The sequence below is a fragment of the Planococcus citri genome, chromosome 4 (genome assembly GCF_950023065.1).
Source record: "Planococcus citri chromosome 4, ihPlaCitr1.1, whole genome shotgun sequence".
Taxonomy (NCBI): Eukaryota; Metazoa; Arthropoda; class Insecta; order Hemiptera; family Pseudococcidae; genus Planococcus; species Planococcus citri.
In genome coordinates this window covers 57,042,366-57,070,363 of record NC_088680.1, presented here as the reverse complement: position 1 = coordinate 57,070,363, position 27,998 = coordinate 57,042,366, and the positions used below count along the sequence as shown (strand labels likewise).

At 34.4% G+C, this 27,998-nt stretch overlaps 2 protein-coding genes across 5 annotated transcripts; one reads left to right on the top strand and one right to left on the bottom strand.

Annotated features, from left to right (window-relative positions):
• The first annotated feature begins 1,051 nt into the window (after positions 1-1,051).
• On the top strand, positions 1,052-25,414 carry RhoGEF3 (Rho guanine nucleotide exchange factor 3). 4 transcript variants are annotated; one of them, XM_065365080.1, is made up of 19 exons: positions 1,052-1,165; positions 12,107-13,272; positions 16,768-17,383; positions 20,944-21,049; positions 21,143-21,264; positions 21,341-21,429; positions 21,533-21,701; positions 21,771-21,876; positions 21,946-22,106; positions 22,181-22,269; positions 22,339-22,445; positions 22,527-22,706; positions 22,773-22,937; positions 23,024-23,203; positions 23,270-23,632; positions 23,726-23,854; positions 23,934-24,018; positions 24,096-24,341; positions 24,411-25,414. In XM_065365080.1, exons 2-19 carry the CDS (start codon positions 12,156-12,158, stop codon positions 24,569-24,571), a joined length of 4,191 nt encoding a protein of 1,396 aa, XP_065221152.1. In that variant the 5' UTR covers positions 1,052-1,165; positions 12,107-12,155; the 3' UTR covers positions 24,572-25,414. The 4 variants fall into 4 exon arrangements, with proteins under 4 accessions (XP_065221152.1, XP_065221151.1, XP_065221150.1 ...); XM_065365079.1 differs by having other exon boundaries at positions 1,052-1,361; XM_065365078.1 differs by lacking the exon at positions 1,052-1,165 and adding an exon at positions 1,499-1,676 and having other exon boundaries at positions 21,949-22,106.
• Positions 25,403-27,216, bottom strand: LOC135846082 (WD repeat-containing protein 18). Its single transcript, XM_065365081.1, has 4 exons — positions 26,745-27,216; positions 26,577-26,670; positions 26,292-26,503; positions 25,403-26,222 (listed from the first exon to the last, which is right to left on the bottom strand). The coding sequence occupies exons 1-4, from the start codon at positions 27,054-27,056 to the stop codon at positions 25,473-25,475; spliced, it is 1,368 nt and encodes a 455-aa protein (XP_065221153.1). The 5' UTR covers positions 27,057-27,216; the 3' UTR covers positions 25,403-25,472.
• Between the last annotated feature and the right edge of the window lie 782 nt (positions 27,217-27,998).

The following is a 27,998-nucleotide window of genomic DNA, read 5'->3' as shown; positions in this document are numbered from 1 at the left end:
TGAATATACGAGTACACATTTTATTATTCCAGACATGTACGAATTTATTGAAAAAAATTTCTTTGTGTGGTGTTCAGTCGTCGTCAAAAACAATGTTAACTCGGGCTTACTTTTTCATTTTAATTTCTCCTTAACCTATATATTTTCGCAATGGGTCTCATCGTCACAATTGAATTCCGTGCTTTTAGGTAGGTATTATTTTCATACGTTTATTCGTAGGTGTTGATGTTGATCGAAAGGAGAATGGTGGAGGGTGAGACGACGAAAGGAAAAATTAATATTCTACGAGATGTTTGAATTTCCGCATTCGTTTTTTGAAAAGAAAAGCTTCATATAGAGTATGCGATAGGTACTTGAAAATGTACTCGGTGGTATTAAAAAAGAAGAAAAAAAATACTCTCGTTTCAAGGTAAAAGTTTTCTATGTAAGTATCTACTTCAGAAAATGTAAATCCATTGCCATTTTAAGTTTAAAAAAGACTCAAACGATAAAAATTACTTTTTTTTATAGCGTCAATATCAACTCGAGTAAGAGATTATTGATTAATAACGATATTTCCGATATGGGTTTTTCATTATACATGATCGGTAAAATAATTTTTTTTTTCAATTAAACCACTCGGTGTGATTTTAGAACCATTCTTGGGTAGGTAACTCGAAGGGTAATTTTGAGCACCTTTTTTAATCAACGGTATATAGGGAGTTTGATTACATCGGAAGTACCTAAAAAGTTCCCTTAACATCTCGTAAAAACAGACACCTACCTATACCATATTGGGTAATGTTCTCTACCCATCGAAGTAAAAATTAATCGTCTACATGGGTTTAATTCGAAATAGAATCTCGTTTTAATGGATGTTTAAGAGTATATTTATCAGTTTAATTTCATTATAAGGAAGAGAGGTAGCTTATTTGCGTACACATCCTTCTGACCCGGAGATGATGGAGACTTGTGCGGACTCACTGAAATCAATAATGCGGGGCTTGAGTTGGCGCAAAGCATTTTCAAATTACCGCCGCTCTCTCTATTATTTGGGTATACCCGAATTCTCGGCATTATTGTTCGCTAAAGGTGCGGTATTTTATAACGTGTGTAAAATATATACCTAAGAAAACAAAAAAACACAACATATAACGTAGAAAGTGTACACATTATACGTATCCAAGTACGCTGAATTTTTATTTTCATAAACGTAATTTATTTCGATACATAAAACGATGATTTTTATTTAAATATTAATTAAATTCGCGTTCAAGATAATTCGGTATGCGAAAGCGTCACGTGAAAGTCAATACAGTTCGGTTGTACTTATATACTTTTCATATTTTCATAAATTAATCCGACATTAATCATCGACCAGGGTAAATACTGTTATTTTTTAATTAACCTTACGTCGAAAATTCCCTCATTTCTGGTACGTTTTGCTTCGCTGTCGTCTGCAACACTGGTTCGCGGTTTTGTCCGCTAACTTGTTAATATTCACGTTGTACCTTCTTCAACTGGTTTAGTTTAGTTTACGGGTTTGTAACATGAGTGAATCGATAGGTTTAATAATACGCTTGAAATGGTAAAGTGTGCTCGAAAAACGTAAATTTACGTGTTTGTACCGTTATTTCGAGCGTGCTTTTTGAACTTATATTCTTCGTGAGTAGTTCTAATAATAATATGAAATCTGGGTAAGTTTTCAAAGCTTTTAACTATTGATTGTAGAGAGAATTTTTGGATGTTTGGAGAAGGTTTCGAAGTATTAGACTATGATAGAATTGGGTCTTCTGTTTACCTAGTTGTTTATAAACATGAGATTTAGAGTGTATTTAATCGAGTTAATTAAGTAGGTAAGTGAGTAAAGATATTTATTTCGGATCAGAAACGTTGCTCTACATGAAAGTAATGAATATGATTATCCATAACGAATCTCGTACCTACTAAAAGTTATCAAAATATGTTGAAGAACTTCAATTAACCCTCTAATTTTCATTACAATCGAAGATATTTATTTTGGATCAGCACGTTGTTCTACTCCTCAAGATGATAAGACACGAGGAATCTAGAAATGATACCAACGATGAGAGATAGAATCATATACCTAAAAACAAACGTGTTCAAAAAATTAAACACCTGAAATTTCTTCATCGTGATACTTGAAACTTGTTCCAGGTGTTTTGAAATTTGATTCGAACATATTTCAGAATCATCGAAGGTTTTTCCAGTTCGGTATTTTTTGGCAGATTATCAAAAATGGTAATTGCATTTTGAAATTCATTTTACACTTTGGCAAAACGCAGGCGCATTTAATTCCACGAGAAAAAATTACGCTGTTGCACCTGCGATTTAATTCTAATCCTAATTTACGATTCTGTTACACTGAAAATATGTAATTTGAGCTTTCTAAAATGCAGAAAAAAATCACACCATAAATGTACAAATTAATCATAACCATGGTTGCATACCTGCTAATTCGGAATCAAATTACTATCTCAAATAAAACATTACCTCGTAATGTACATTTCGATTGCTTACGAGAGTTCTAATTTCGAACTGGTTCCTCTAAATACACATCCAAGTACTCGATTTAAGTACGCTAATAATCTAAAAAAATGACATAATTTTCGCATCGTATATCTAATCTCATTTCCAATTTACCTATCTTAATAACGTACATTTTAAATTTTAATCTGCAATGACACCTTTTTGAAGATATACCTACTCGATGAAACCGTAAAAAAAAATCTTCCATCGTTGCATTGCACATAAGTATAGGTAGACGTTACGTAACAAGCAGGTATACTTGACCAGTAATAGTATAGACCTAAATGGACCAAGAAGTTGGCTATATTATAGCATCTGCAAAACACCATGCACATTTCCATTCCAACACGAGAGTAGGTAATTTGGCAAACAGCCCATCAGCTTCGTCGTATAACTGCATAGTCTGTGTTTTTCCGGCTCGAATTTTCTTTCGGAATGAAAACTGTGTTTGGTGGAGAGTAGGCGAGGTCAAAGGGCATAGTCCCCAAATGCTCCTCTGTAATTTCCATGCTAGTTTATCCGGTTACGTGTACATACTAGATACAGCAGATACTGTGATGTAGTTTGCCTACGCAGAATGTGATTGTTGTTTCGAACCTTTTATGGATTAAAGCGCCAAGCTAAGTTGATATAACCAGAGTCGTGATTATTTCAGATTTATTATCAACATCGACCTTGTCTCTTTCTCTCTCTGTCTATCTGCAAATCCAAATGGTCAAGTCGCCAAACGTTTTTTTTTTTTCTAATTCAGCCCTTCCGGCTTTTTGCTAGCGTACCTCTACCATGTATGTGTGTGTGCGTGTGTGAGAGATGGATTTATTTAATTAATCCGTCAAATCGTCCAAAATATTTCGTACGTGTATCTTGTCTGCAATCTGCTCGATGGTGGCTGAGCTAGATGCTACACAAACATGAATTCGCCATTATATACGAGTAGATACTGTACGATGATGCTGAGAGGTTGTGGATGTAGCTGTATCAATTATAACTGCTCTGCCTAGATATAGCAACGTCAAGCTGTAGTAATGTGGGAAGCATCACATCTAGATAGGTATCATGATAGTACATTCGTGTATATACAGATGCGAGAGTGAGAGAGAGTAATTAAAATACATATATAATTATTATATACGCGCGGAAATCGATTTTTTTTTCTTCTTCTTCAATCGATACCTATCTACTTACTCTTGTATGTACGCGTAGAATCTTGCTAATTGTTTTCAAGTACAAAAAAGCCGTACCAATTGAAACAATGAAAATAAGCCTGATGCATCGGAATGGATTTTCATATATACCGTAGGTACTTATAGAGGCTATGTATAGAGTGATCGTCGTCGCATAGGTATATAAGATATGCTCCCTCGGGAGTAATTAAATTCAATTCTTTCACAGTGATATTACGCGTCGATTCATTAAAATTCCTTCGCGTTCGATTATTCGAAAGGATTTCTATTAGGATGTTCACGACAGAGGAGAAAATATCGCATTCTGTATAGGTACTATAATGCTGGCATTTCTATTATTGAAGAATCGGTAATCGTACCTATAATGCCAGAAGTGTATTTTACGTTTTCTGTTTTTTCAAAATTCAATTGGTGGGGTATTTATGGTCGAGGGGGGGGGGGGAGAAACTGAAAAAAAAAACTCGAAATGTTACCAATAGCTGGGGAATTCTTATATTTCTCATTAATCTTTCTAGAAGAGTGATTACCTCTCATATTCCCAATGAAAAAATATCATTTTTTTCTCTCTTTTTGCAGAATAAACAGTTTCAATTATTATAAATTTCAAAATTGTGATCTGTCACGAGAAAACTAGGTTAGTGTCCAAAACGTAAATTTTTAATTTTACAAAACAGGCATTTGAAATTTTGAATCTATGTATTCGGCGATCTATGATTCGTAGGTTCGTGAAACTTGGACCACTTTTGGCCACCAAGGGTGCCAACATAATCTGGCATTTTTCCAAAATCAGGGTTGCCAAAGGCCGATAATCAAAATTTCCCTAAATCGATTTTTTCGTTTTTTTTTTAAATTTCGCACCAAAAATTTCGGTAAAACTACAAAGAATGAATTATTAATAGATATAAAATAAAGTTATTTATTGAGTTTTTCAATTTTTTCAAAAAACTTGTTCAAAGTGAAAAGAGTTGATTTTTCCAGCTCAATAAGCCTCATTCAAATTTCAATAAAATGGCACTAATCCTCCAAATATGGGTCGATTGCCCTAAAAATTCCCATATTGACTCCCCAGAACATACTTTTCAAGAAAATCACCAAAAAAAATGTTTTCAAACTTTTTTTGTAGTTGCTCTATTTTTTTAACCTTGAATTTAGGGTCAAAACAATCGTTCGTGAACGTTTTTACCACCGCAGGCAGATTCTGCACCCTGAGTACTACCAATATCCATAAAAAAATCGATTTTTTGGACACTAACCTGGTTTTCTCGTGACAGATCGCAATTTTACTAAGACATGAAAAACAGCAATCAGATGGTCAAAATTGTTGTGAGAAAATTTTTAATGTATATTAAACGCCTTCGGCCCCCTCTTCTTAAAAAGATGAAAAGAACATCAACTGACAAAATTTTGCTCATCATAATAACGATGTTTTGATATGAAATAAATAAGAATAAAAGTTCTATTCTCTGAAAATTGATTTTCTAAAATATAAATTAAAAAAAATATAATTTTGAAAACCATCAAAAAAATCTGTTGAATTTTCGACGTTTTTTTTTTACCAGATTTTTTGATGAAAAATTTGAAATTTTAGGATGAAAAAAGATAGGTAAATTGACAATCAAAATAATTTTTTTCGTTTAATCCAAATTTGGGCAATGAAAAAAAAAATCGTCAGAAAAAAACTGTTTCTAAAACAAAAAGTGCTGTCAAAACAATGCTTTTTTAAACCTTCAGGTACGTTTCCGGTTTCTTCATTCAAGCAGTGCTGAAAATTAATCTGAAGGTTGAATGCACTGCAAGAGAAAAGTTTGTCGCTTCATAGATAAGCAAACCGGGGATGTATTTTCAAGTCAGGAGTTATTTTCAACATTTCAAAAGCAATTTTGAAGGGAAGGTCAAATATGCCTTGAAAAAAATCAAAAAAATTATAGATACCTTTTGTAAATTAATATCTACAGGAAAAAACGCCCCATTTAACCTGCGAATGCCCAAAATCTGGCAATCAACTGTAAAAATTTCAAAATTTGAAGTCCAACTTCCTGAAAATTGGTAGGATTGCAATGATGAGCTCATTTTTTGTTTTTTCAACCAAATTTTTCTTTAAAAATTCGTGTTATCAGCTTTGCTTTGATGACGACCTACCTACCTGATTCAATTTCTGATTTCTTACATCAATATATTGCAATCATTCACTTTAATTAAAATTCTTGTAATGAAGACAAGTCAGGAAAAAACAAAATCTTAAACTAAGTATAAAAAAGCTCAAAATAAATTTTCAAGCCAAAATGTCAAAAATATTATTCGTCAATATATGTATACGTACTCGTATCATATTATTATTAATTATTATCATTCCTATTAAAAGAATTAGCCGCTGTAAATCCTCACCTCCCCCCCCCCACTCCAGCATCTCTACCAAATAAGAAAGAAACACCGCACTAAACTCAAAACTAAATCCAAGTAAAAATTGACAGCTTTTGAACCCACTAGTGTGTTATTTTTCAATCATTAGGACTTATTTGAGAGGACGTAAGAAAGTTGAAAAGTACCTACCTGCATTTACTTTTAATTTTTGAAAATTCAACATTTTAATTCCCCCTCCCCTTCTCAATACTGGTGACGAAATTCGTATGGTGCCTGTCTCTGGAAATTTAATTTTTCCTGAAAAAATTTGTTTAGCAAATTCTATTTTTCTGACAATTTTTAATTTGCGATAAAAAATTTCCTCACCCCTCCCCCCGGGTGTGTTCGCCTCAGTTTCACGTTTGTCTTTGATTTTAACACAATTTTTTCAATGAACATCGATCTCAAATAATTCATATGCCAAAACGGAAAAGTCACCATTAGATGACCTCATCGGTCATCGCCCTCCCCACTTCCCTCCTTGATACGCAGCTGTCATATTTCAGTCGAAAATTATTTCACTGGTCATACTATTTACATATGTGCCATTGAAGGCATTAAAGGCTCATGTGTTATGATCATATTAGTGGTGTTGATATTTCAATAAAAACTGCAGCAATTTAATGTAATGAGATGAGCATGTTAAAAAAAAAAATTTGGAAAGAAATTCGAAATTTTTATTTATATATACCTAAATAAAATTTTCTATGTTTTTACCCTTTGAAGGAGGAAGGAGCTACATTATTTCATTAATTACTAGATTTGAAGTAATTTTTTGTTCAAGTAAGTATAATGGGGCTTCCATCAGAAATTTTTCAATTTTTCCAATTTTTCACCTCGGAAATATCGATATTTAAAAAATATCGATATATCACCACTAGATCATATCCCTGATTTGATTCTAGATTCATTGTTTATCAAAATTTAAGCTCCTAATTTTAGACTTGCAGTAAAAAGTATAGGAGTCAATAATTTTAAAACCAAAAAATTCGAAAATTTTTACTTTTCAAAAAATATGTTTACATTTCTTAGATTTCTAAGTCAAACAAAGCAGAACATGGTATTTTTAACATCATTTTTTTGTTAGGCATTTTAGCACGAAGAAATATTTGAAAATTTCCAGAAACAACAATAATTTAGATCTACCAAGTTATAAAAAATTCTCATCGAAAGTTGATAAAAATGAAAAATTCAACATAAATGAATGCAGTAAAAAGTAAAGAACGAATATGACCCCATTTTTGGGCATGTTCATGTTGCAGTGATGTAACAATTTATAGACTTATTATTTATTGTCTATAGGTACTCATATTTGAGGAGGTGGATAGCAAAACGCAATAACTCCATTTTTGGTTTTTTTGGGAAATTAGGAAAAATTGTCAGGAGGGGAAGGGTGGGGGGTCGAGTTCCGAAATTGGTGTCAAATGAAAGGGGAAGGTGCCACAAATAAAATTTCCACTCAATTTCAAAATTTCGGTCACCTGGGTAAGCACAGTGAGGAAAAGAAAAAAAAGTTATTGCGTTTTGAACGCAAAATTTTTTTTTGGTGTTTTTCTGCAAAAAAACGTATTTTTTATTTGAAAAAATTGATGTTTAATCGAGAATTTTCGATAAAAAACAATTAAAAAACTGGAATGTCAAATTCAAACAATTCCTGTGTGTGATATGGCATTCAGAGAGTGGCAACGAAAGCACCATTTTTTTAAGTAACTCCTACCCAACGATTTTCAGTACCCACCCGATGAAAAAAAACAGTGTTACCACATCTGCGCAACTGAAATGTATAAAAAGTAGTGGAGTTATTGCGTTTTGCAAACAAAATATCATTTTTCAATGCATTTAGCTCTAAAATCAGACTTGTTTTCCTCGATTGCGCTATGATATTCAACTGATGGACAAAATCTGACACCGGGAATGGATTCCCCGTTGAATTTTACATAAGGATAGATATCAAACTCAATTTTCGTAATTTTGGAGTTATTGCGTTTTGCTATCCACCTCCTCATTTATAAAAAAGTATATCTTTCCTGCAGATAGAATACGAAGAAGTACCTACGTACGTAATAGGTTATAAGGAAACCAAATCGTTATACTCATTGTGCTCATATTTTGATAAGAAAACCATTTCGTGTCCAAGAAATTCCAGTAGGTAACTTTCGATAATTCCAATTTTAATTTTCCATTGTCAAACAACGAACGAGAATCAACAACAGTTCAATACAATAATCTTCCGCTACAGTACCTACCTGCACTTACCATATAGGTAGTAGGTACCTACTCGTCCCATACAACAAGAGTGATAGTGTCTGGAAAATCTGAACAATAATGATAATTAGTCTTCAGCGTCGTCGCTAAATAAATGACAATTAATTCTTCGTTCGAAACTCTTGCTTATTTTTGCACGATAACGAGACGAAGATATATTTTTATTTGCTTTAGTATTCGAAAATGAAAGATTTTATGCATTATCATCGGTGTTGGTTTGGTTGATGTTTCCTTTTTACTGAATTATTAGGCCACATTTATTTTGGGTGGGCATACAGTATAGCACTATAGGCAGCTCTTTTTTACTCGATGTTGGCGAGTGCGAAGAAAATAATATCGCGATAAGTGAATTTTGACGTCAATTCCTTCTTATCGATGCGACGCTTTAATAAGTAAAATTCACTCCATTACTAATGAGCCGAGTGGTGTCAGCGTACCTATAATTTATGCGTATTATTTGTCATTTTTTAGATAGGATAAAGGAATTTTTGACGTTCGTTTTGTGATCTCCATCGTCATCGTATATACTCGTAGTTTAATTTCACTCAAGTTTCTATTCGCGAAGTAAAGTAGAACCATACTTTTTAATGAGGGTACATTTTATCGAGTAAAGATACCTATAGGAGTGATATGTGGGTGAAGGTGAAGTGTTTTTTTTTCTCAAGTGTTGAACTATAGGTTGTTGTGAAGAGAAATGAAAAAAAGTAACGTAAGAGCCAAGAGGTGACAACCCTTTGAAAAATATGCTGTACCTAACTTGAGCGAAAAATATATTATACTTTTTGCCACTTTGATGGAGATTCTTCATCCGAACTTGGAAAAAATTAATAGTTCGCCAACAACAGATGAGATTAACCAGAGAATATTTTTCTTTAGAGCGAGAGGGCCCTTTGGTAAACTCAGGAGATAAATTTCAGCAGCTCGATGGCCAAATGGAGGACCTTCCTAAGGGTTGAATTTTCCAAAATGGTCCAAAAAACGCATACATGGGTAATGGGTATATAAAAAATTAGTGCTCCATCTGAGTAGGTAAATCAAACTTGGGGCATTCCTGAAAAATAAATTCGAAAATCTTAAGGTTAAATTGCACCCCCCTCCCCGTAGATCCTCCGGGGCAACATTTTTCTTAAAGGGGGAGTCCTATGGAACATTTCTAGCCCTTGTAGGTACTCAAAAAAAAGTGGCCCTACTTTTCTGAAAATTATGCACACAAATAGGTAGGCACTCATATTCAAAGGAAAATGGCCTTTATTTCGTATGGTTGAGTGTCCCCCCCCCCCGGTCGATCCTCCAGGGCAACTTTTTTCTTAAAGGGAGAGTCCTAAGGAACATTTCTAGCCCTTGTACTCAAAAAAAAAAGTGGCCCTATTTACAAAATGGCGGCCATTTTGATTGACAGGTCAGCCGAAATCGCAGATTTTGCGTTCCAACATAGGACTTGCACAAAATTTTTCAAACTGTAGAAAGGTAGATCGAAAGATCAAGCAAAAATTTATCACCTGTCAACATTTCAAGTGCTAAAGTACGTTTTTCGATTTTTGGTGAATTTTTGAAAATCAAATTTAGGCCAAAAATGATGGGAAAAATCAAAATTTTACCAAATTGACCAAGAAAGCTGAAATTTGGGATACACCCTATTTTCGACATACCAAATCGATTGGAAACTATTTCAAACCGTTTTGAGCAGTTCTGGAGCCTCCAGCAGATTTTTGAAACTCGAAATTCCCACAAAATTTCATCAAAATGGAGTTGGAAAGCTGAAATTTACTCTGCAAACTAATTTCAATACGCTACGAAGCAACTGCAGGGGGATTTCAAGTCGTTTTGGAGCATCCGGCGATTTTTTGAAAATTAATGGAGCCTCCAGGAGATTTTTGAAACTTTAAATTTTCACCAAATTTCGTCAAATGGCGATAGAAAGCTGAAATTTACCCTACACTCCAATTTCAAGAACCTCTGAAGACGACTTCAAGTAGGTTCAAATAAATTTTGGAGCCTCCAGCGACTTTTCGAAAATTACTGGAGCCTCCAGTAGATTTTTGAAATTTGAAATTCTCGCAACATTTTACCAATAATGAAGTTGGCAAGCTGAAATTTACTTCTCAAACTAATTTCAATACGATATGAAGTCGACTACATGGTGGGTTTCAAATGGGTTTAAATGATTTTAAAGCTTCCAGCTACTTTTTGGAAATTTCAATTTTCCAAAAAACACCACATGACCTCTCAAAAAGTCGCTGGAGCCTCCAAAACGACTTAAAATCCACCAGCAGACATTTTGTAGCGTATTGAAATTAGTTTGCAGAATGAACGTTGACTTTCCATCTCCGTTCAATGAAATTTTTAGGAAATTTAAAGTTTCAAAAATCTCCTGGAGGCTCCAGCAATTTTCAAAAAATCGCTGGATGCTCCAAAACGACTTGAAATCGCCCTGCAGTGGCTTCGTAGCGTATTGAAATTAGTTTGCAGAGTAAATTTCAGCTTTCCAACTTCATTTTGATGAAATTTTGTGGGAATTTCGAGTTTCAAAAATCTGCTGGAGGCTCCAGAAGTGCTCAAAACGGTTTGAAATAGTTTCCAATCGATTTGGTATGTCGAAAATAGGGTGTATCCCGAATTTCAGCTTTCTTGGTCAATTTGGTAAAATTTTGATTTTTCCCATCATTTTTGGCCTTTTGATTTTCAAAAATTCACCAGAAATCGAAAAACGTACTTTAGCACTTGAAATGTTGACAGGTGATAAATTTTTGCTTGATCTTTTGATCTACCTTCCTACAGTTTGAAAAATGTTGCACAAGTCGTATGTTGGAACGCAAAATCTGCGATTTCGGCTGACCTGTTAATCAAAATGGCCGCCATTTTGTGAATAGGGCCACTTTTTTTTTGAGTACAAGGGCTAGAAATGTTCCTCAGGACTCCCCCTTTAAGAAAAAAGTTTCCCCGGAGGATCGACGGGGGGGGTGCAATTTATCCTTAAGTGGGCTTCCCGGCTAAAATTAGGTACATATATTGATTGTGAACACTCAACTCAACCATACAAAATAAAGGTCATTTACCTTTGAATATGAGTGCCTACCTATTTGTGTGCATAATTTCCAGAAAATATGTATCTTTTGAGTTTGACATAATTTTTGAAAATTCGTAAAAAAACATACCCACTTATGCAGTACAGTACTGTAAAGTGATATATTCTGCTGAGTCATGATCCAAAATCACAGGCAGTAGGTGGATAGGAAGAGGTACACCGTCGGTTATGAACCCAGACTCGAAGTCAATGTAATAAAAAAATTCAGATTCCGTATCCGAAGAGAGATGATTTAGGTATGCAAATACGCTATAAAACTTCATTTTTCTCTTTAAAATGTACCTAACGCAGCGTGAATTCGAAATGAGCATTGTTTTTATTCACAGTTTTCTGAACTGCACCCGGAGTAACACTATTTGTCTAGACTTGTAAACTGACCCGATTATTATACCGAAACTCGATTTACTCATACTTATGTATTCGCTTAATGACACTATACCTACCTACTTACTTACTATACACCCTACGCAATGAAAATATATCTGCAAAATTACATTTCAATGTACCTACTTATTCGTTTTTTTTCTTGTTTCTTTTAAAATACATATATGTACATAACACTTAATAATTTAGATTTAGTACGATGAAGCTCCGAGTAAATATTATTTTTATAATACGTATTTCTTTTTTGTTGAATTTTCAGCGGGCCAAATGTATCCGTGTTACATTTACGAAGCACTTCGGAGCCGTGGATGATTGCAAACGAAGATGAAAACGTCGCTCGAAACTTGAAATTAATATTTAACAACATGGATGCGGGTAAAATGTACAGAGATATCGAATCGTCGCACTCGCAGCAGCATCATCAGAAACACTTACGCGAAAACGAATGTCAGCCGTTGATTAATAAACAACCGTTACCATTACCTAGACGTTATATTAATAGAGCACATTCCACGCTCAATGGAACGAGTCAACAAAATTATTTAAAAAGTAAAAGTACTAACGAATGTAGCAGAAGCGATTCGCTAATAATTGAACCGCCTAGAAGATTTTCCAACGAGTACGAAAAAGAATTAGAAATGAAACTTTCAACCAACACCAGAAGAAAACTGGAAAAAGACAACACGCTTAGATCTCTCTCCTATTACCCGATTCTTTCACCTCCTCCGGGGTTTCAAGACGTCGACGGCATCGAATACTTGGAAAACTCGGAAAACATCAATCCTACCAATAAGGGTAACGGTTGCGGCCCTGCTGGCACTTACATGTATCCGGATTTACGTTCGAAAACCGGATTACTTAATGCCCGAAATGGCAGCTATTACCGAACCAATAAAGGTGCTACAAATTGCGGATATTACGCTCCCAGCGATAGGGATAAAATACCGCCGAGTAAATCGAACTATCGAAGAAGGATGACTGCCGATTACGCCGCCGATCACGATCAGTTCAATAATCGTTTTAAATCGGAATCTTTCAACGATAAAGTCGGCGGATTTTCGAGTTGGCGTTCGGAATCCGATCCGTATCCAGAATGTTCTCAGTACTCTTATAATTGTTATTGCAACCACTGTCGTGTAGGTTCGGTGCCGTCTACACTAAGTCATAGCATAGCCGGCGAGCCGAGTTACCTGGACGCATTCGACGACAGAGGCGAACAATTTGATACACCTTCGATCAAGTCCTACCATTCGTACGAGCCAGAAACGCCGCGTAGGCAGAAAATTCGTCGAGCCGCTAGTTTCCAGGCGAGATGCGCGAACACGTATTATTTACCGGAAAGCAATGGTGTTGATTATTTTTATGGCACGCAAGCTAGAAGTATTCCCAAGAATCAGAGCCGTAATAGATACGCCTCGTTTGATGGTACGTATATGTATAATTAACGAGTCTGCAGGGGCGCACACGTCCAAGTACATATATGAGAATCCCAAAAGCATCTTCTGAAGAGCTAGAGGGTTTGAGTCTTATCCTTGTTTTCATCAAAAGTCAATAAACTATCAAGTTCAGGGGGTGATGACGTTTCTAAAAAATTCTTCGATCACGTACTTAGACTAGGAGACTTCATTGGAACACTTCCTAATAGACTATAATCCATACATGAAAAAGTGCTCTAGAAGTTGATTTTGTATTTTTTTTTCGAGGACCATGAAAATGCGCTGCCAAAATGAAGGTACTACCCGCCCCATTCAGAAAAGTGCAATTTTGAAATTTTTACCCCGCACTACGAGGGGGTGGACCCTCAAAAAGGTTATTTTGGGGACGTGGTCGGGACTGAAAAAACTCAACGGGGTTGTGTTGGGAGACTTCTCCCGATGCCAAATATGTAATTTTTTCCCGTGAAACCCTGCACAACTACATTCTATGGCACTTTGAATGCGATTTTTATGCATTTTTGGCCATTTTTGATGATAAAATGGCTCTGACGTCCAGAATATGGCTGGGGACCGAACGATTCTTGGACGTTTGTTAGATGGGCCTATTTGAAGCCCAACTGCGCAAAAACGGCGAAAAAATACGATCACAACGCGATTTTATGAGCACTAGTAGGCTTGTTACCACTCCCCCACCCCCCGAATTAAATAATGCATTGTCTATACGATAATATCGATGCGACCCATCAAAATGGTATACAATTTCGCGCTGAACTCAAAAATCGCAATCATTTTTAATTCTGACCCCCCCCCGGTGGAGTTTTGTCCCCCAAACTGAATATACCGATCACATCACACGTCAATAATGACACTGAGGATTCATGTGTACGCAATCAGAATGATTCTCATATTCGTTGCTTGGGAATATTTTTGCTTCAAAATTTTTCATTCAATCTCCACCCTCTCCCCACCCCTTTAAAGACTACTTATGTTTGAACATGGATTTGAAAACTTGAACATGACCTATCAAAATCGTATAAAATTTCGCACTGAGCTCGAAAATTGCAGTCATTTTTCAGTTGGACCCCCTCAGTGGAGTTTTGCCCTCTTCCCCCCATTATTATGGGTCTGTATATATGAGGATTTATGTAACAATATGACGCTTGTAATGTAAAAATATACTCCAGGAAAATGATACTTACAAAAAAATATGAAAATTGGAACAAAAATGAAAGATATTTAGAGACGTTCCGCATGAAAAGGGACAACTTCGTGAGATTTGAAAAAATTGAGTTAAGCACACCACGTTAAACTAGACAAAATTTGCTAAAAAATGAGCCAAATAGCAAAAAAAACGACCCATATGCGGAAACGCTGCGAATTTTCAAAAATGAGGTAACAAAAAACATAGTTTTGAAAAAAAACGCGTTCAAAGTTTTTGATTTTTTTTTCATTTTTCGCATTTTAGACCTGAGTTTGCGTTCTACATAAAAAAATAATGTATATAACCTAAAATGTAGAAATTTTTATTCATCCGATGGGATTTTCACTTTTTTTTTCGATACTTGGTGGCTGCTGAAAGTTAAAACGTATAATTTATGAGTATTTACGAGCACGTACGGGTAAAAACAGTGATACCATTGGAAAGCGCGTTAAATTTCCTATAAGATTCCGTCAAAAAGTGAAAAACGAAAATTTTGATCATTTTTCATAAAAACCTGTTTTCTGAAGAATTATGTTTCTAACGAAGTTGTCCCTTTTCATGCGGAACGTCTCTAGGTAAATGAAAATAAAATGAGATGGAATGAGTAAAAACAGAATAATGAGAAAAACAAGAAAAAAATAACAAAAAAAAAGTGGTACAACAATGAAAGATACAAAAAATACAAAAACGAAAAAAAACGAGATGAAATAAAAAAAAAACAGAAAAATAAGAACGAGAAAAAAATACAAAGACATAAGAAAATTGGAACAGAAATGAAAGATGAAAAAAATATAAATGAAATGAAAACAGATGAATTGAGAAAAAAATTACAAACTAGAAAAATGGAACAACAATGAAATGTACAAAAAATGTGTAAATGAAAAAATGAGATGAATAGAGTAAAAACAGAAAAATAGATATGAAAAATGGGGGGGAAAATACTCTGATCACGTGTGCATAAATTTTCATATACTGACGTGTAATGTGAAAAGTTTGTTTAGTTTTATAGTTAGATTCATTTTAAGAAGAAAAATTCCACCGAGGGGGTCCAACTGAAAAATTACTGCAATTTTCGAGCTCAGTGCGAAATTTTATACGATTTTGATAGGTCATGTTCAAGTTTTCAAATTCATGTTCAAACATAGTCTTTAAAGGGGAGGGGAGAGGGTGGAGATTGAATGAAAAATTTTGAAGCAAAAATATTCCCAAGCAACGAATATGAGAATCATTCTGATTGCGTACACATAAATCCTCAGTGTCATTATTGACGTGTAATGTGCAAAGTTTGTTTAATATCATCGGTATATTCATTTTGGGGGGCAAAACTCCACCGCGGGGGGTCAGAATTAAAAATGATTGCGATTTTTGAGTTCAGCGCGAAATTTTATACCATTTTGATGGGTCGCATCGATATTATCGTGTAGACAATGCATTATTTAATTCGTGGGGGTGGGGGGGAGTGGTAACAAGCCTACTAGTGCTCATAAAATCGCGTTGTGATCGTATTTTTTCGCCGTTTTTGCGCAGTTGGGCTTCAAATAGCCCCATCTAACAAACGTCCAAGAATCGTTCGGTCCCCAGCCATATCCTGGACGTGAGAGCCATTTTATTATCAAAAATGGCCAAAAATGCATAAAAATCGCATTCAAAGTGCCATAGAATGCAGTTGTGTAGGATTTCACGGGAAAAAATTACATATTTGGCATCGGGAGAAGTCCCCCAACGCAACCCCGTCGAGTTTTTTCGGTCCCGACCATGTCCCCAAAATAACCTTTTTGAGGGTCCACCCCCTCGTAGTAGCACTTTTTCGTGTGTGGATTATAGTCTAAGGAGACTTCATTGGAGCACTTCCTAAGAACTCCTACCTACTTCTTACAAAAACGTGTGCGCCACCTGGAGCCTTTGATTATATATACATGGACTGCTATCTTCATTGTCGCCGATGAAGCCGAAGTAATAGAGGTACTTAATCGGGAGCATTGGGAATTTTCATGCGCGCGCAGGAATCCGAACCGCGCTCACACCTTCCAATCACCAGCGACGGACACCCTCCTACGTTCCAACAACCGCACTGCTCATTGCAACGAAATCTCGCGCATGCTCAGAGCCCATGTCCCGATTAAGTACCTCCATTGCTTTGGCTTCACGATTCCCGTTCAAGAACAATAGGAGATAGCAGTCCATGTATATATAGTCAAAGCCTGGAGCTTAATTCGTGACATCATAGGTATTTAAATCCTTATTCGAGATCAACTCAAATTTCAATTTTTTTTTTCTTTGCAGACGCCTACCATGACACGAGAACGAACGCCATTTATAGTAGATCACCTAACTCGTATAATTATCCATACTACTATTACAACGATTGCCTACCTGCCAATAACACTAATTACAACAATCGATTCCAAGATTGCTCGTGTTCATATCCAAATTCGCTGATAGAAAAACCAGTCACTAGAAAGATGAGCTCGAGTTCCAGTAGCATACCTATCCAAGGGAAGAACCGCACTAGATACGATGACGAATACCCGATCATAACCGATGTTCATAATCAGCTCTACGAAGAAATATACCCTACCGGTAAAGATCGAATAAGCCACGAAATGACAAATCCGCCCGATATCGCGAATATATCGTCGTATTCGAGATTGGAAAATCATAACGCCTATGACCCAGAGTTCATTCGAAAACAGCCAGATATTCTACAAAGCGCGTATTACGGTAGTAGATGCTCATCGTCTTTATCAACCGATCCAGCAGCGGGAAGCTGTCTAGCTAATTATCCTACGCCGTATAATGATAATGCATATTTGGAAGAATTGAAAAGAAAATCGTATTCTTTACCTAAATCGTTTCAACGTAATGATAAAATGCGTACTGATATCAAACTGCAAGATAAGTAAGTAGTATAGTTTTTATTTTGGTAATATTTTTCATAGGTATTTATATTTATATCTAGATTACCTAGTGAATAGTTTGTTGAATTTTTATGTAGTTTATCGGTTACGTGCTTCATCAAAGAATAGGTGAGATGAGTTGTAGCATAACACGATACCGCGATAGTTTCATTGATTTGGTGAAATTTTTTGAACGATACATACCTATCAATTAAAATTACTATCGATGATATCAAAAATCGTGATGATTAATTATTTGATAAATCAATCGATAATATTACCTACATAGGCTCAGGTGTACAGTGCACTTGAGAACACCAAATTCAATAACAAACTTTGCACTTTCCTTTTTTTTTTTTTTAAGTCAATAAAATCTGAATTAGGTACTCGTAGATCTGGGTAATCCTTGTGTCCAAAATGTTATTGACTTCATCAAAAAAGACTTGAACTTATTTTGTCGAGTTTTTTATCCGGGCTCCGAGCTAGATATTTCTTTCAGCCATGAAAAAAATTGTGAAACCAACTTTTCACTAACGTCGTTCAAGATGATAGGCCAGCGTTAAAATCAAATTCAGGATTTCAGGTTCAGATTTTCCAAATTAAAATTAAAATTTTCTGACTTGAAGATCAGTCTCAACGAAGAAAGGAGGGAGAGGGGGATTCTATCAGCAATCTTGTTCTGATTGTGAAAAATAAAAACTGAAGGAGAAAAACTGATTGAAAAATTAAAAATAAAAAAACTCGTTTTTTTCTCTTTTTTTGAAATTTTTACAGCCCAAGTGCAACTCCTTCAGTTTTGAAGATAGGTACTTTTTTTCTGTAGAAAATCAAATTTTATATTCAAAGCAGGAGTGGTGACTACAAAAAAAAAACCAACAGCTGACCAAAAATACGTCTATTATCTCAGAAAATCAAAAATCCAAAAAAAATAAAGTTCGATTTTTGTTCATTTTTGGATTTTTTTTTGACAAGAATAAAGCACAAAAACAGTAGTGAAATTCCAGTAAAATTTAGCGAAAGTTGCGAAAAATATTGTTGCAACCTCTTCTAAACGCAAGTAAAAGCATTAAAAAAATTGTTAATCACCAAAAACTGCTGAAATTCCCGTGAAATTTGACAAGAATTGAGTTACTAAAAATTGTTTTATGACATAATTTCTAAAATAACATTTAGAAAACCTAAAATACTGAAATCAAGAAACCAATATTCACATAAGTATCGAAAGATTGCTAAAAACTTATAATTTAATCGACCAAAAAACCAAAATGAAAATCATTTCAGTAAAAAAATTAAACAAAAAACGTGTTTTTTAGTTGTTCTTTTTCAATGACATTACCAGTTTAGCTTCTTCAATTTTGAAAATACCACATCATTCTTATAAATGGAGTACCTGTTTTGTTTGAAATTCAACCTTAAAAAATGTCCTTTGCATATCTAGGTACCTAAAAAAATTGAATGAGACAGTCATAGGTAAGCTTATGAAAATTGAAAAAATTAAGACATGCGTCCTACTTTTCTATCATCTTGGTATTTTTTTGAAATTTTCTTGAATGCCACCATCCCTTTTAGAGGTAGATCTAGGTGCCAAGTACGTAGTAGGTAAAAAGTAATGCCACCTTTTTTTTGCTGGAAATTAAATTTAGTGATCTATTTTTTCCAATCGTCTTAGGATTTGATATTGAGCCCTCATCATCGTCATAAAAATTAAAAAAAAAAAAAAGTTTTTAAGATGTGTATTTTGCAGCTTTTGTTACTCAAATAAATAAAATCAAACCAAATATAAAAAATCAAAAAAATTCCAAATCTTAGTTCTTATTTTTCAAAAACTGTATCATTAGGCATTCAAGTAGGTACCTATGTATAAGTAGGTAACTTATGCACTTTGATAATTTTTCAGGGCTATTGACCCAATTGAGTTCAGGTTCAGGGTCAAGTTTTAGGTCAAAATTTGTGGAAAGTTAGGTTTAGTTTTAGTTTTAGTTTTGGTCTAGTGCCGGTTCAGTTCTAGTCTAGTCAAATTATCTCTTCTTTTCAATCGAGTTCTATTGGTAGGTACCAGTACTAAAATTTACAGTGAAAAAAAGAACAAGTTTTGGATTGATTTCGAGTAAAATAACTCTTTAAAAAACAACAAAACAAAAAAACTTTTTTTTTTCAACAAAAACGAACCTTATTCACATTGCATTACAATAACTGAGTAAGTGAGTAGTGAAAAACACAATAAGGCTGACAAATCGACAAGAAATTCTAGAAAAATGTTCAGTGCTTTGAATTGAATTGAAACTTGAAAGTGCCAAAGGACAGGACGACAGGAGGCACTAGCCACTAGATCTATTGAAAAAGTTTAGATTTAGATTCAATTTAGGTTTGATTTCGAGCTTTTGAAATAAAAAGTTTAGTGCCATTTTTTTTTGGGCTGAATGAAATTGAATTGTGAATAATAACCGGTTTCAATTCAAACGGCTTTTGTTCGAGTTTTGAGCTTGGGTCTACAACTTTTTCAAAGTTCTGAAAGTTCAAATTCAAAACTCAACAGCAGTAAAAGTAAAGCACATTAGCAAGCTTAAGCACGAACCAAAATCATTCACGGTTCAGGCAATTTAATTTAATTTAATTTAAATGCAATAACATAACGTATCTATGTACGAGTACATTGATTAGTTCTATTGACTGTTGTATGTAGGCCTACTTCGAACTTCAGTAATTAATTTTCAAGAGATTTTCATTTTTCAATGAACCCATTGAACGTTGCAAAATATTAATTTCTAATTTCTACATTATTTTGAACCTGGCATTACCACTGAAAGAGAGAGTGTCTTGAAATCCAAACTGAGACCGAGAGAAAGCCGAAGTACACACTATACACACAAGTATTTTCGTGTTTCATTTTGCTTAGCTTAGCGCCCTTTTTCAAAAAATTATCCTCGTTTCCATGAATGAAACCCGGTGAATATCGAAGTCATTCATTCATCCGATTAACGCTCCTAGCGGCGAAATTCATAACCATAATATTGACTTATCGGAATTCGGAATTAGGCCGAACAGGTCAAAACACAGTGGTTGCCTACAAAATATCAATTTTTTCGTTGTAAATAAACTTTCGTTGAAAGTTTACAAGTTTTGTTTGGACAGTTGATTGAAAATTAGTGTGAGTAGGTGTTTGAAATTGTTTATAGAAACGGAATTTTACGAAACATCGATCCAATTTATATGACCAACGATAAAACTAATCAATTTAGGGGTACGTATAAACTGTTAGTTCGATTAACTTTCTTAATCCTCCATAAAATTCACCATACCATTTGCCAAACTGGCGAGGTTCACAGTTTTCAACTCGAGTATAGCATATGTATCGTTGATTTATTTTTGTCCTTTAGTTTCGTACATTGAATATGTAAATATTTAAATTTTTCATTCGAAATCGCGTCATAATTCATCAAAATTACAGCTGTTCTGCTTTATAACGTTATAGTACCGAATGGTTAGAATTTAGTACCTATGGTTTACCTTATAGTGAAATATTATTTGTGTTAGTTAACGTAAATTTTCATTCTGTTTTTAGTCCTGTGTTGCTGTTCCATTGGAGAAAACATGGAATAAAGGGGCTCTTGTTGAATAAAAAAGTGGCCATTCCACCCTCAGTTATGTCAGAAACTGCTCCTACTACAGTGAGTAAAATAAAATTATAATAGAATTTTTTCTGCTTCGTCGTACCTACCTAACTACGTTGTAATAATAAAATGTCGATTTGTTTTTTATAGCCAATAAAAGATATGCCAGAAAAGAAAAAATACGGTCGTTTAATGAAAGTCGGTCAGTACTCCAGTACTCCTTCTCTAGATGATAATTCAGTTAAGCATATCAACTTCGACTGTGATAATAAGTATGTATTTTCCAAACTCACTTTCAAAATTTATATAACCTATTAATAGGTTCATTAATTATGTTTCAATTCACAGATATAGAAGAGATAAATTTAAAAACAGCAAGACTGCCACCTTAAATTCGGCTGATTTCCGTCCCACATCTCAAGAAAACATTGTTTCTAGTGAGTATATCTGCATTCGTCAACATGTAACACTATAATGTACTGTAAACATCCTGTGTTTTCTAAATACCGATTTCAAAACACGAATTTCGTTTGGTAATAGGTTCAAATCTCGGTGACCGTGTGTTTCATAAATTTTGCAAAAGTTTTTCTCTACGGTTTCTAAGGAAACCGTCAGACGCTGAAGATGACGATCACAAGAGCATGTCCAACGGAAGCTCTTCGAATAAAGTATTCTGTGAACCAGCTCCACCAAAGAAAAGCTCCAACAAGTATGAATTTGTATTTGAGATCATTACGTTCAGTGTTCGATGTTTTTTATTGTTGCTGTATTTATTTAGATTTGGACCATTAGCCTGGCGTACTAGTAAAGAACGTAAAAATAAAATGAACGGTTCTGTCGATAGGAATGATGAAATTGACTCTACAAGTCGACATGAAGTACATGTAAGTATTATAATATTTTACTCGAGTTATTGAAATAAATTTATTTTTCATCTATCTCTTTTTTCGTAGCAGATTAAAGATAGGGAACAGCCTCCAAAATTGGAATGTCAGCAGCGAATAGTCCGCCGAACGTTGTCTGATCTCAATGGATACTGCGATATAGTCAAAGACAAACATTTCAACGCTACAGTTCCTACTAAATATAAACCACCAGTTCCTGTTGTGTCCAAGTAAAATTTTATTCATCATTTTCTCCTTTCGAGTAAATTATATTTTTACTCATGTAAATATATGTGTTGCGTAGGAAACATAGACAATATAATTTACGTCGAACAGCCAGTCAGCCTCTGTTAAGTAGTCGATTTTCACCAGCGTTAGAGCGAAAACCTTTGCGTAAGTTTTCATTGGTTCAGTTATTGTTTTAATGGAGAAGTATTTTATTAATTTGGAAATATTGTACAGCGTCCAGAGCAGCTTGTAGTGAAGACGAAAGAGCCTTGTTTTCTGAAGATGATATGATGTCTGATTCTGGATCTTCGGTACCTTCGCGAAAGAATTCTCTCGAACAGGTGACTGTCTAAATACTCGTACTTAATTTAATCACACATTTTTCGAAAATGTTTATTTATTGTGTTTTTTATTTCATGAAGGGTATCAACGAAGAGGTTGTAATTTATGCTGAAGCTGTCTGGGATCATGTAGCTATCGAATCGGAAGAGTTGCCTTTCAACGCCGGTGATGTCATTGAAGTTTACAATGTCCTAGACAGAGAATGGTGGTGGGGTATGTGCAATGGTAAATCTGGATGGTTTCCTTCTGATTTCGTTCGAGTAAGTGTTTTATTAACTGTTTTACATTTTGAAGTTTCTGTCTGCTAATCCGATGATAATTTACAGTTACGAGTAAATCAAGAAGAAACGTTAGAAAGCAGCTTGGATTCTCCGACTAAATTGCATACTTCGTTGTCAATTTATTCGAACGATCAAGTTAGATCGAAAATTGTTTGCGAACTGATTAGCACCGAGAGAGATTTCGTTAAAGTTTTAAAAGACGTGAAAGAAGTAAGAATCCGTTCAATTAATCCGTCTCTAGGGAGATGAAACTTATTACTTGTTCTCGACGTCTAATAATTAAATTTTTTACGCAGGCCTATATAATCGAATGTCGTAACGCGAAAGAACTTTTCACGATGGAAGATACTTTCAAAATATTCGGTAACTGGGAACAAATCCTGGCGTTTCAAGTTTTATTACTAGAAAATCTGGACTTGAGCTTAGATTCGCAAGCTCCTCATAAAACTTGCGTTGGAAATTCGTTTTTGAAATTTGTAAGGATATTTTTATATTTTTATTCGATTCCAGAAACGAGTAATTAATTCGATTTTATTTTACAGCAAGAGCATTTCCGAATGTACTCCGACTACTGTAATAATCATCCTTTATCCATAGCCACCCTACAGCAGCTGTATCAGAAAGCCGAGTATAGGAATTTCTTCGAAAAATGTAGGATTAAAAAGAACTTGATCGAAATCCCCTTGGATGGATTTTTATTAACGCCGATTCAGCGAATTTGCAAATATCCTTTACAATTGGCCGAGTTGCTCAAATACACCGAAAGCGAACATCCTGACTATGACGCTATTCGAAACGCGTTGAACGCTATGCGAGAAGTTGCTGTTCTTATCAATGAAAGGAAACGTCGAATGGAAAGTTTAGAAAAACTGATATTATGGCAGCAAAGAATTGAAGGATGGGAGGTGAGTGTATTGAAAGATTCGAATTTAAAACCATAAGAATGAATTCTAAAATAAATTTCGACATTGTAATTTTTTCTCCTTAAAATTTCACAGGGTGATAATTTAATCGAGAATAGTTCGCAGCTTATTCATCAGAACGACGTTACCAAAGTTTTCGCTGGTGTTTGGTCAACAAACGTTACGCTGTTCTTGTTCGATCATCAACTCGTGTTCTGCAAAAAGGTACATAAATTATTTGCATCGTCTGGAGTTATGAAATCGAATAATGATCTTATTTGTAATCTTCCTAATTCAATTCTAGGATATTCTAAAACGTGACTTTTACATGTACAAAGGAAGAATATCATTGGATAATTGCGAAGTAATCGATATTGCCGATGGCAAAGGTAATAATATCGAATTATATATTTTTTAAAACCGAAGTTCGCAGGTCGATAAATAACTTTCATTTCATTTTTTACAGATTCGTTGCTCGGTATTAATATCAGACACGGTATTAAAATACAAAACATACAAAAAAACAAATGGTTATTATTCTCGTGTCGAACGCATAAAGAAAAATTAGAATGGCTGGAAGCTTTCAAACGCGAAAAGGAATTGGTGCTCTTAGACGAACGTAATAAATTACAGATCACGCCAGTCGATCGGCATCTCGCTTACATCACTGCCACAACGTGCAATAGTCGACATACCTTTTTAAAACATAAAAGTACGTCGAATTTCGTCCTCGTTACGTCAAGCTCAGCGCGATATAATCATGTTATTTATTTCATTTCAGATAAAAAGTTCAAGAGATCGTTCCACAATAATGGACATTTCAGCAGGAACACCGGATCGCCGCACATTTTAGGCAGAAAAGTTGGCACATGGTTTATGTTCGGAGCGAACAGAAAAAACCATCGAAGAATTAACACCAAAAGTCAAATAACATCTATTTAATTCGTATATCGAAATGTTATTGTATTTTACGTTATGGTTGCTATTCTAATGGCTAGCTATTTGAGATTCCTTCACGAGTCGTTCATAAGGCAGAGGAACATTTTTGTATTTTTATACGCGCAAGAGTCATTTTTCTATAAGCTTTAAAATTGATATTTTTTTATGCTCATTGCGAAAAATTCCCTAGTCACTAACATTCCTCAATATTTTTTCGGATCATTACGGAGTCTTTTTTTTTTAGATCTCGAACCGCTTTCACCGTTTGTGCGGATTCGCGAAAATTTTTTAATTTGCTAGTCAGGTTTACTAAAGATTGGAGATTTTTTAATGCATTTTACTTTGCCTATTTTCTCTATTTTTTTTTTCTTATTTATTTATTTTACATATCGACTGAGAAGTTGATCGCTTCTGTCATTCCAATTTTTTTTTTCTTTCTTTGAATCGCTTATCAACATAACACTTTCAGTAGATGCTGCTGGTTTTTATTTATTTTTATATATTTGTATGTATGTTTCTTCCAATTTTCCTATCTTTACAAAAGACTGGTCAGCAACGTATAGATTTTGCCCAGATGTGTGAGTGTATGTGCATTGGCATACTACACAGTAAAATTTATAGAAACGCGTACGCGAAGGTATTTTTATTTTTTTATTTCAATTTTTAAATTCTTATGTAATTTTATAATATTTTTAAAAGATTGTTCTCATTTTAGATACTGAAAATGATCTGTAATTTTATATGTATTAAGCACATTCCGAATTCGCAATTATTTCATCATCTATTGTTCATTATCTTCCTAGCTTAAATCAGTATTATTTGAAATAAAGAAAATTTGTTGTGTTACGAATTATTTTTATCCAGTACAAAAAAACAATTACAACGAAACGAAAATAACGATACATCATTTAAGTTTGTTTTTATGCTTCAATCTCTTCTTTTGACTTTTCGTCAACGGTTTTTCCATCAAAGGAATTTTATTGGAAGGTGCCTTTTTGACAACAGCGGGTTTGGTAACTTTGGGTTCGTCGCTTTGTAAAATTTTCTGAGCGGCGAAAGTGTAAAGTTGACTGTTGATTTTCTCCAGTTTTTGTATCTTTTCACGTAACGCAGCTACCTCGGAATTATTCTTATCGTCGTCGTCATCGTCATAGTCGATAGAATCAGCGCCGATCAAATCATCAGGAGTGAATACCTCCATCAAGTCGGCATTTTCGTTCTCGTCGAACCGTTTCAGGAAGTTTTTCAACACGGTGACAGGTTGGAAATCATGATGTTGGAGTTTTTTAGGCAGGATTCGAACAATTACATTGGTTACGTTACCTCGACAACGTATAGTTCGCAGGCATTGTTTACTTTCGATATGCCATATTTTTACAGATTCGTCAGCCGATCCGGAGATAAGCGAAGTACCGTCGGTTGAGATTGAAAGACTGTTGACTTGTTTAGTATGACCACTAAAAGTAGTATCGTTCGAAGTATCGGTAAAATGATAGTCACGATTACGCGGCGGATCTAGAAGTGAGAAAGTTTTTATGGTGCCATCTCCGGTACCAACGAATACGTAGTTTTCAGCCGGATCGACGACAATGCTGCATGGTTTGCTGTCGAAAACGATCGATAGTAGTTGGGTTCCGGTGGCCAGGTCGTATATCTACGAATAAGTACAAAGATAAGAGTATATTCGATACTGGAATTAGATAAAATCTCGAAAAAAACTTACCTTGCATGTTTTATCAGCAGAAGCAGTATAAAGTCTGGCACGTTGGCCTCCACTTCCAACATATAAATCATTAATACGTATCGAATGATCGGAAAACGTGTATCGGGATTCGACTTGAGATGATTGCTCGTCTGATTTTATACCCATATACATGAAATTGGCTGAAATTAATACCGATAGTTTCCAAACACATACTAGACCATCTTCACCACCTGTCAACAAGAATAAAATTCATATCGAAGACTGATTTACTGCCAATATCATGATTTAGCAAAAGAATCATACCTGTTATCACATCAGAACCATCACGAGTCCATGTTATCACAGTAATCCGTTGGTAATGACCGCTAACAGTCGAAAGTAACTTTCCGGTAGCGAACTGAAAATCCAATATTATAGAAACATACTCGAAAACAGAACCAAAGTTCATTCTACGTAAGCAACTACGATTACCTGCCATATAAGTAACTTATTTTCAATTGAAACGGCTATATAGAGACCGTCAGGACTGACTGAGAAGCATCCTACTTCGCCAGGACACAGCATTTTAATGTGTTGAATTTTCTCTTGACTGTTGATCGGCCAGGCCAAAATTAAAGGTCCTTTTTGAACGGCTAACACGTAATCATTGTTCAAGACATCCATACATCTGGCATTTATTGCAGAGCTCTTGTATGTCATCAGAGTAGTTCCACTTTTTAAATCCCATACATTCATGTTACCGAATGTATCGGAAGTGAATATAACGTCGTTGATTTCGGCCATGCTTGTTTTGATTTATAACATATTCGTCAGCGTATTAGAAAATCATTAAATTAATCTAAAATTAAAACGAAACTATTATTTTAAAAGCACTTTACACCGAAAAAATGATCAATGCACTCAAAAATTACTACGATCGAGCACATGTGAGTTTTGTTTACAATTTACATACTGATAAGTGATAACTCACTGATCTTATTTTGTCAGCTTGCAAGTGGATGGAGTGCAATTTTTGTAATGTGAATTGTGAAGTAAAATATTGTAAAAAAATACGAAAATTCAGATTCAAACTTTGAATTAGTAATTTACTTCGTTCTTGTATTTTTTTTAATCTTCAAAAATGTGACTTATTTCAACTTTGACAAAAAAAAAAAAAAAACGATTTTTATGCAACTTTGAAAACAAATTAAACCGAGTAGAAGTTTTTTCAAGCTTGAAGCTTGAATGAAAATGCGTAGGTATTATTTTTTGCAATTTTGGCAAAAAGAGACATTTTTTGAAAAAAAAACTTATTTTCAAGTTTTTACATTTTTGATACAAAATAGCACATCACTGCAATTTCTACATAAAAATGTTTCATTCAATTTTGGAAAAAAAACAATCTGAAGAAAATTAAATTTTTAAAAAATGGAACTTTTTTGCAATTTTGGCTTGACAAAAAACTTTTAATTATTGTCAATTTTGACATGAAATAAAAAAGTATAGGTACATTTTAAGTTCTGCTATTTTGCTAAAAATTTCTAAAAATCCTCACCTTTTGCTAAAAATAAAATTATCATAGTTTGTCAAAATTGCCACATAGTCTTGTTTTTTGCTGAAAAATTTACTTAAAATTGTAGCTTTTATCCTGCGAAAGTTCCAAAAAGTTTGATTTCCTCCAAAAATTTGCTAATCACTTTCAATAAAACCCTGATTTTTGTTCAAATTGCCGAAGGTTTGATCGAG

Coding starts and splice junctions, on each gene's coding strand:
- RhoGEF3 (XM_065365077.1), top strand. Junction 21,877..21,945: donor CAAGTCGACATGAAGTACAT/GTAAGTATTATA, acceptor CTTTTTTCGTAG/CAGATTAAAGATAGGGAACA. Junction 22,446..22,526: donor GAAAGAATTCTCTCGAACAG/GTGACTGTCTAA, acceptor TATTTCATGAAG/GGTATCAACGAAGAGGTTGT.
- LOC135846082 (XM_065365081.1), bottom strand. CDS start 27,056: ATGGCCGAAATCAACGACGTTATATTCACTTCCGATACATTCGGTAAC. Junction 26,671..26,744: donor ATAAGTTACTTATATGGCAG/GTAATCGTAGTT, acceptor TTGGATTTTCAG/TTCGCTACCGGAAAGTTACT. Junction 26,223..26,291: donor CTGCTGATAAAACATGCAAG/GTAAGTTTTTTT, acceptor ACTTATTCGTAG/ATATACGACCTGGCCACCGG.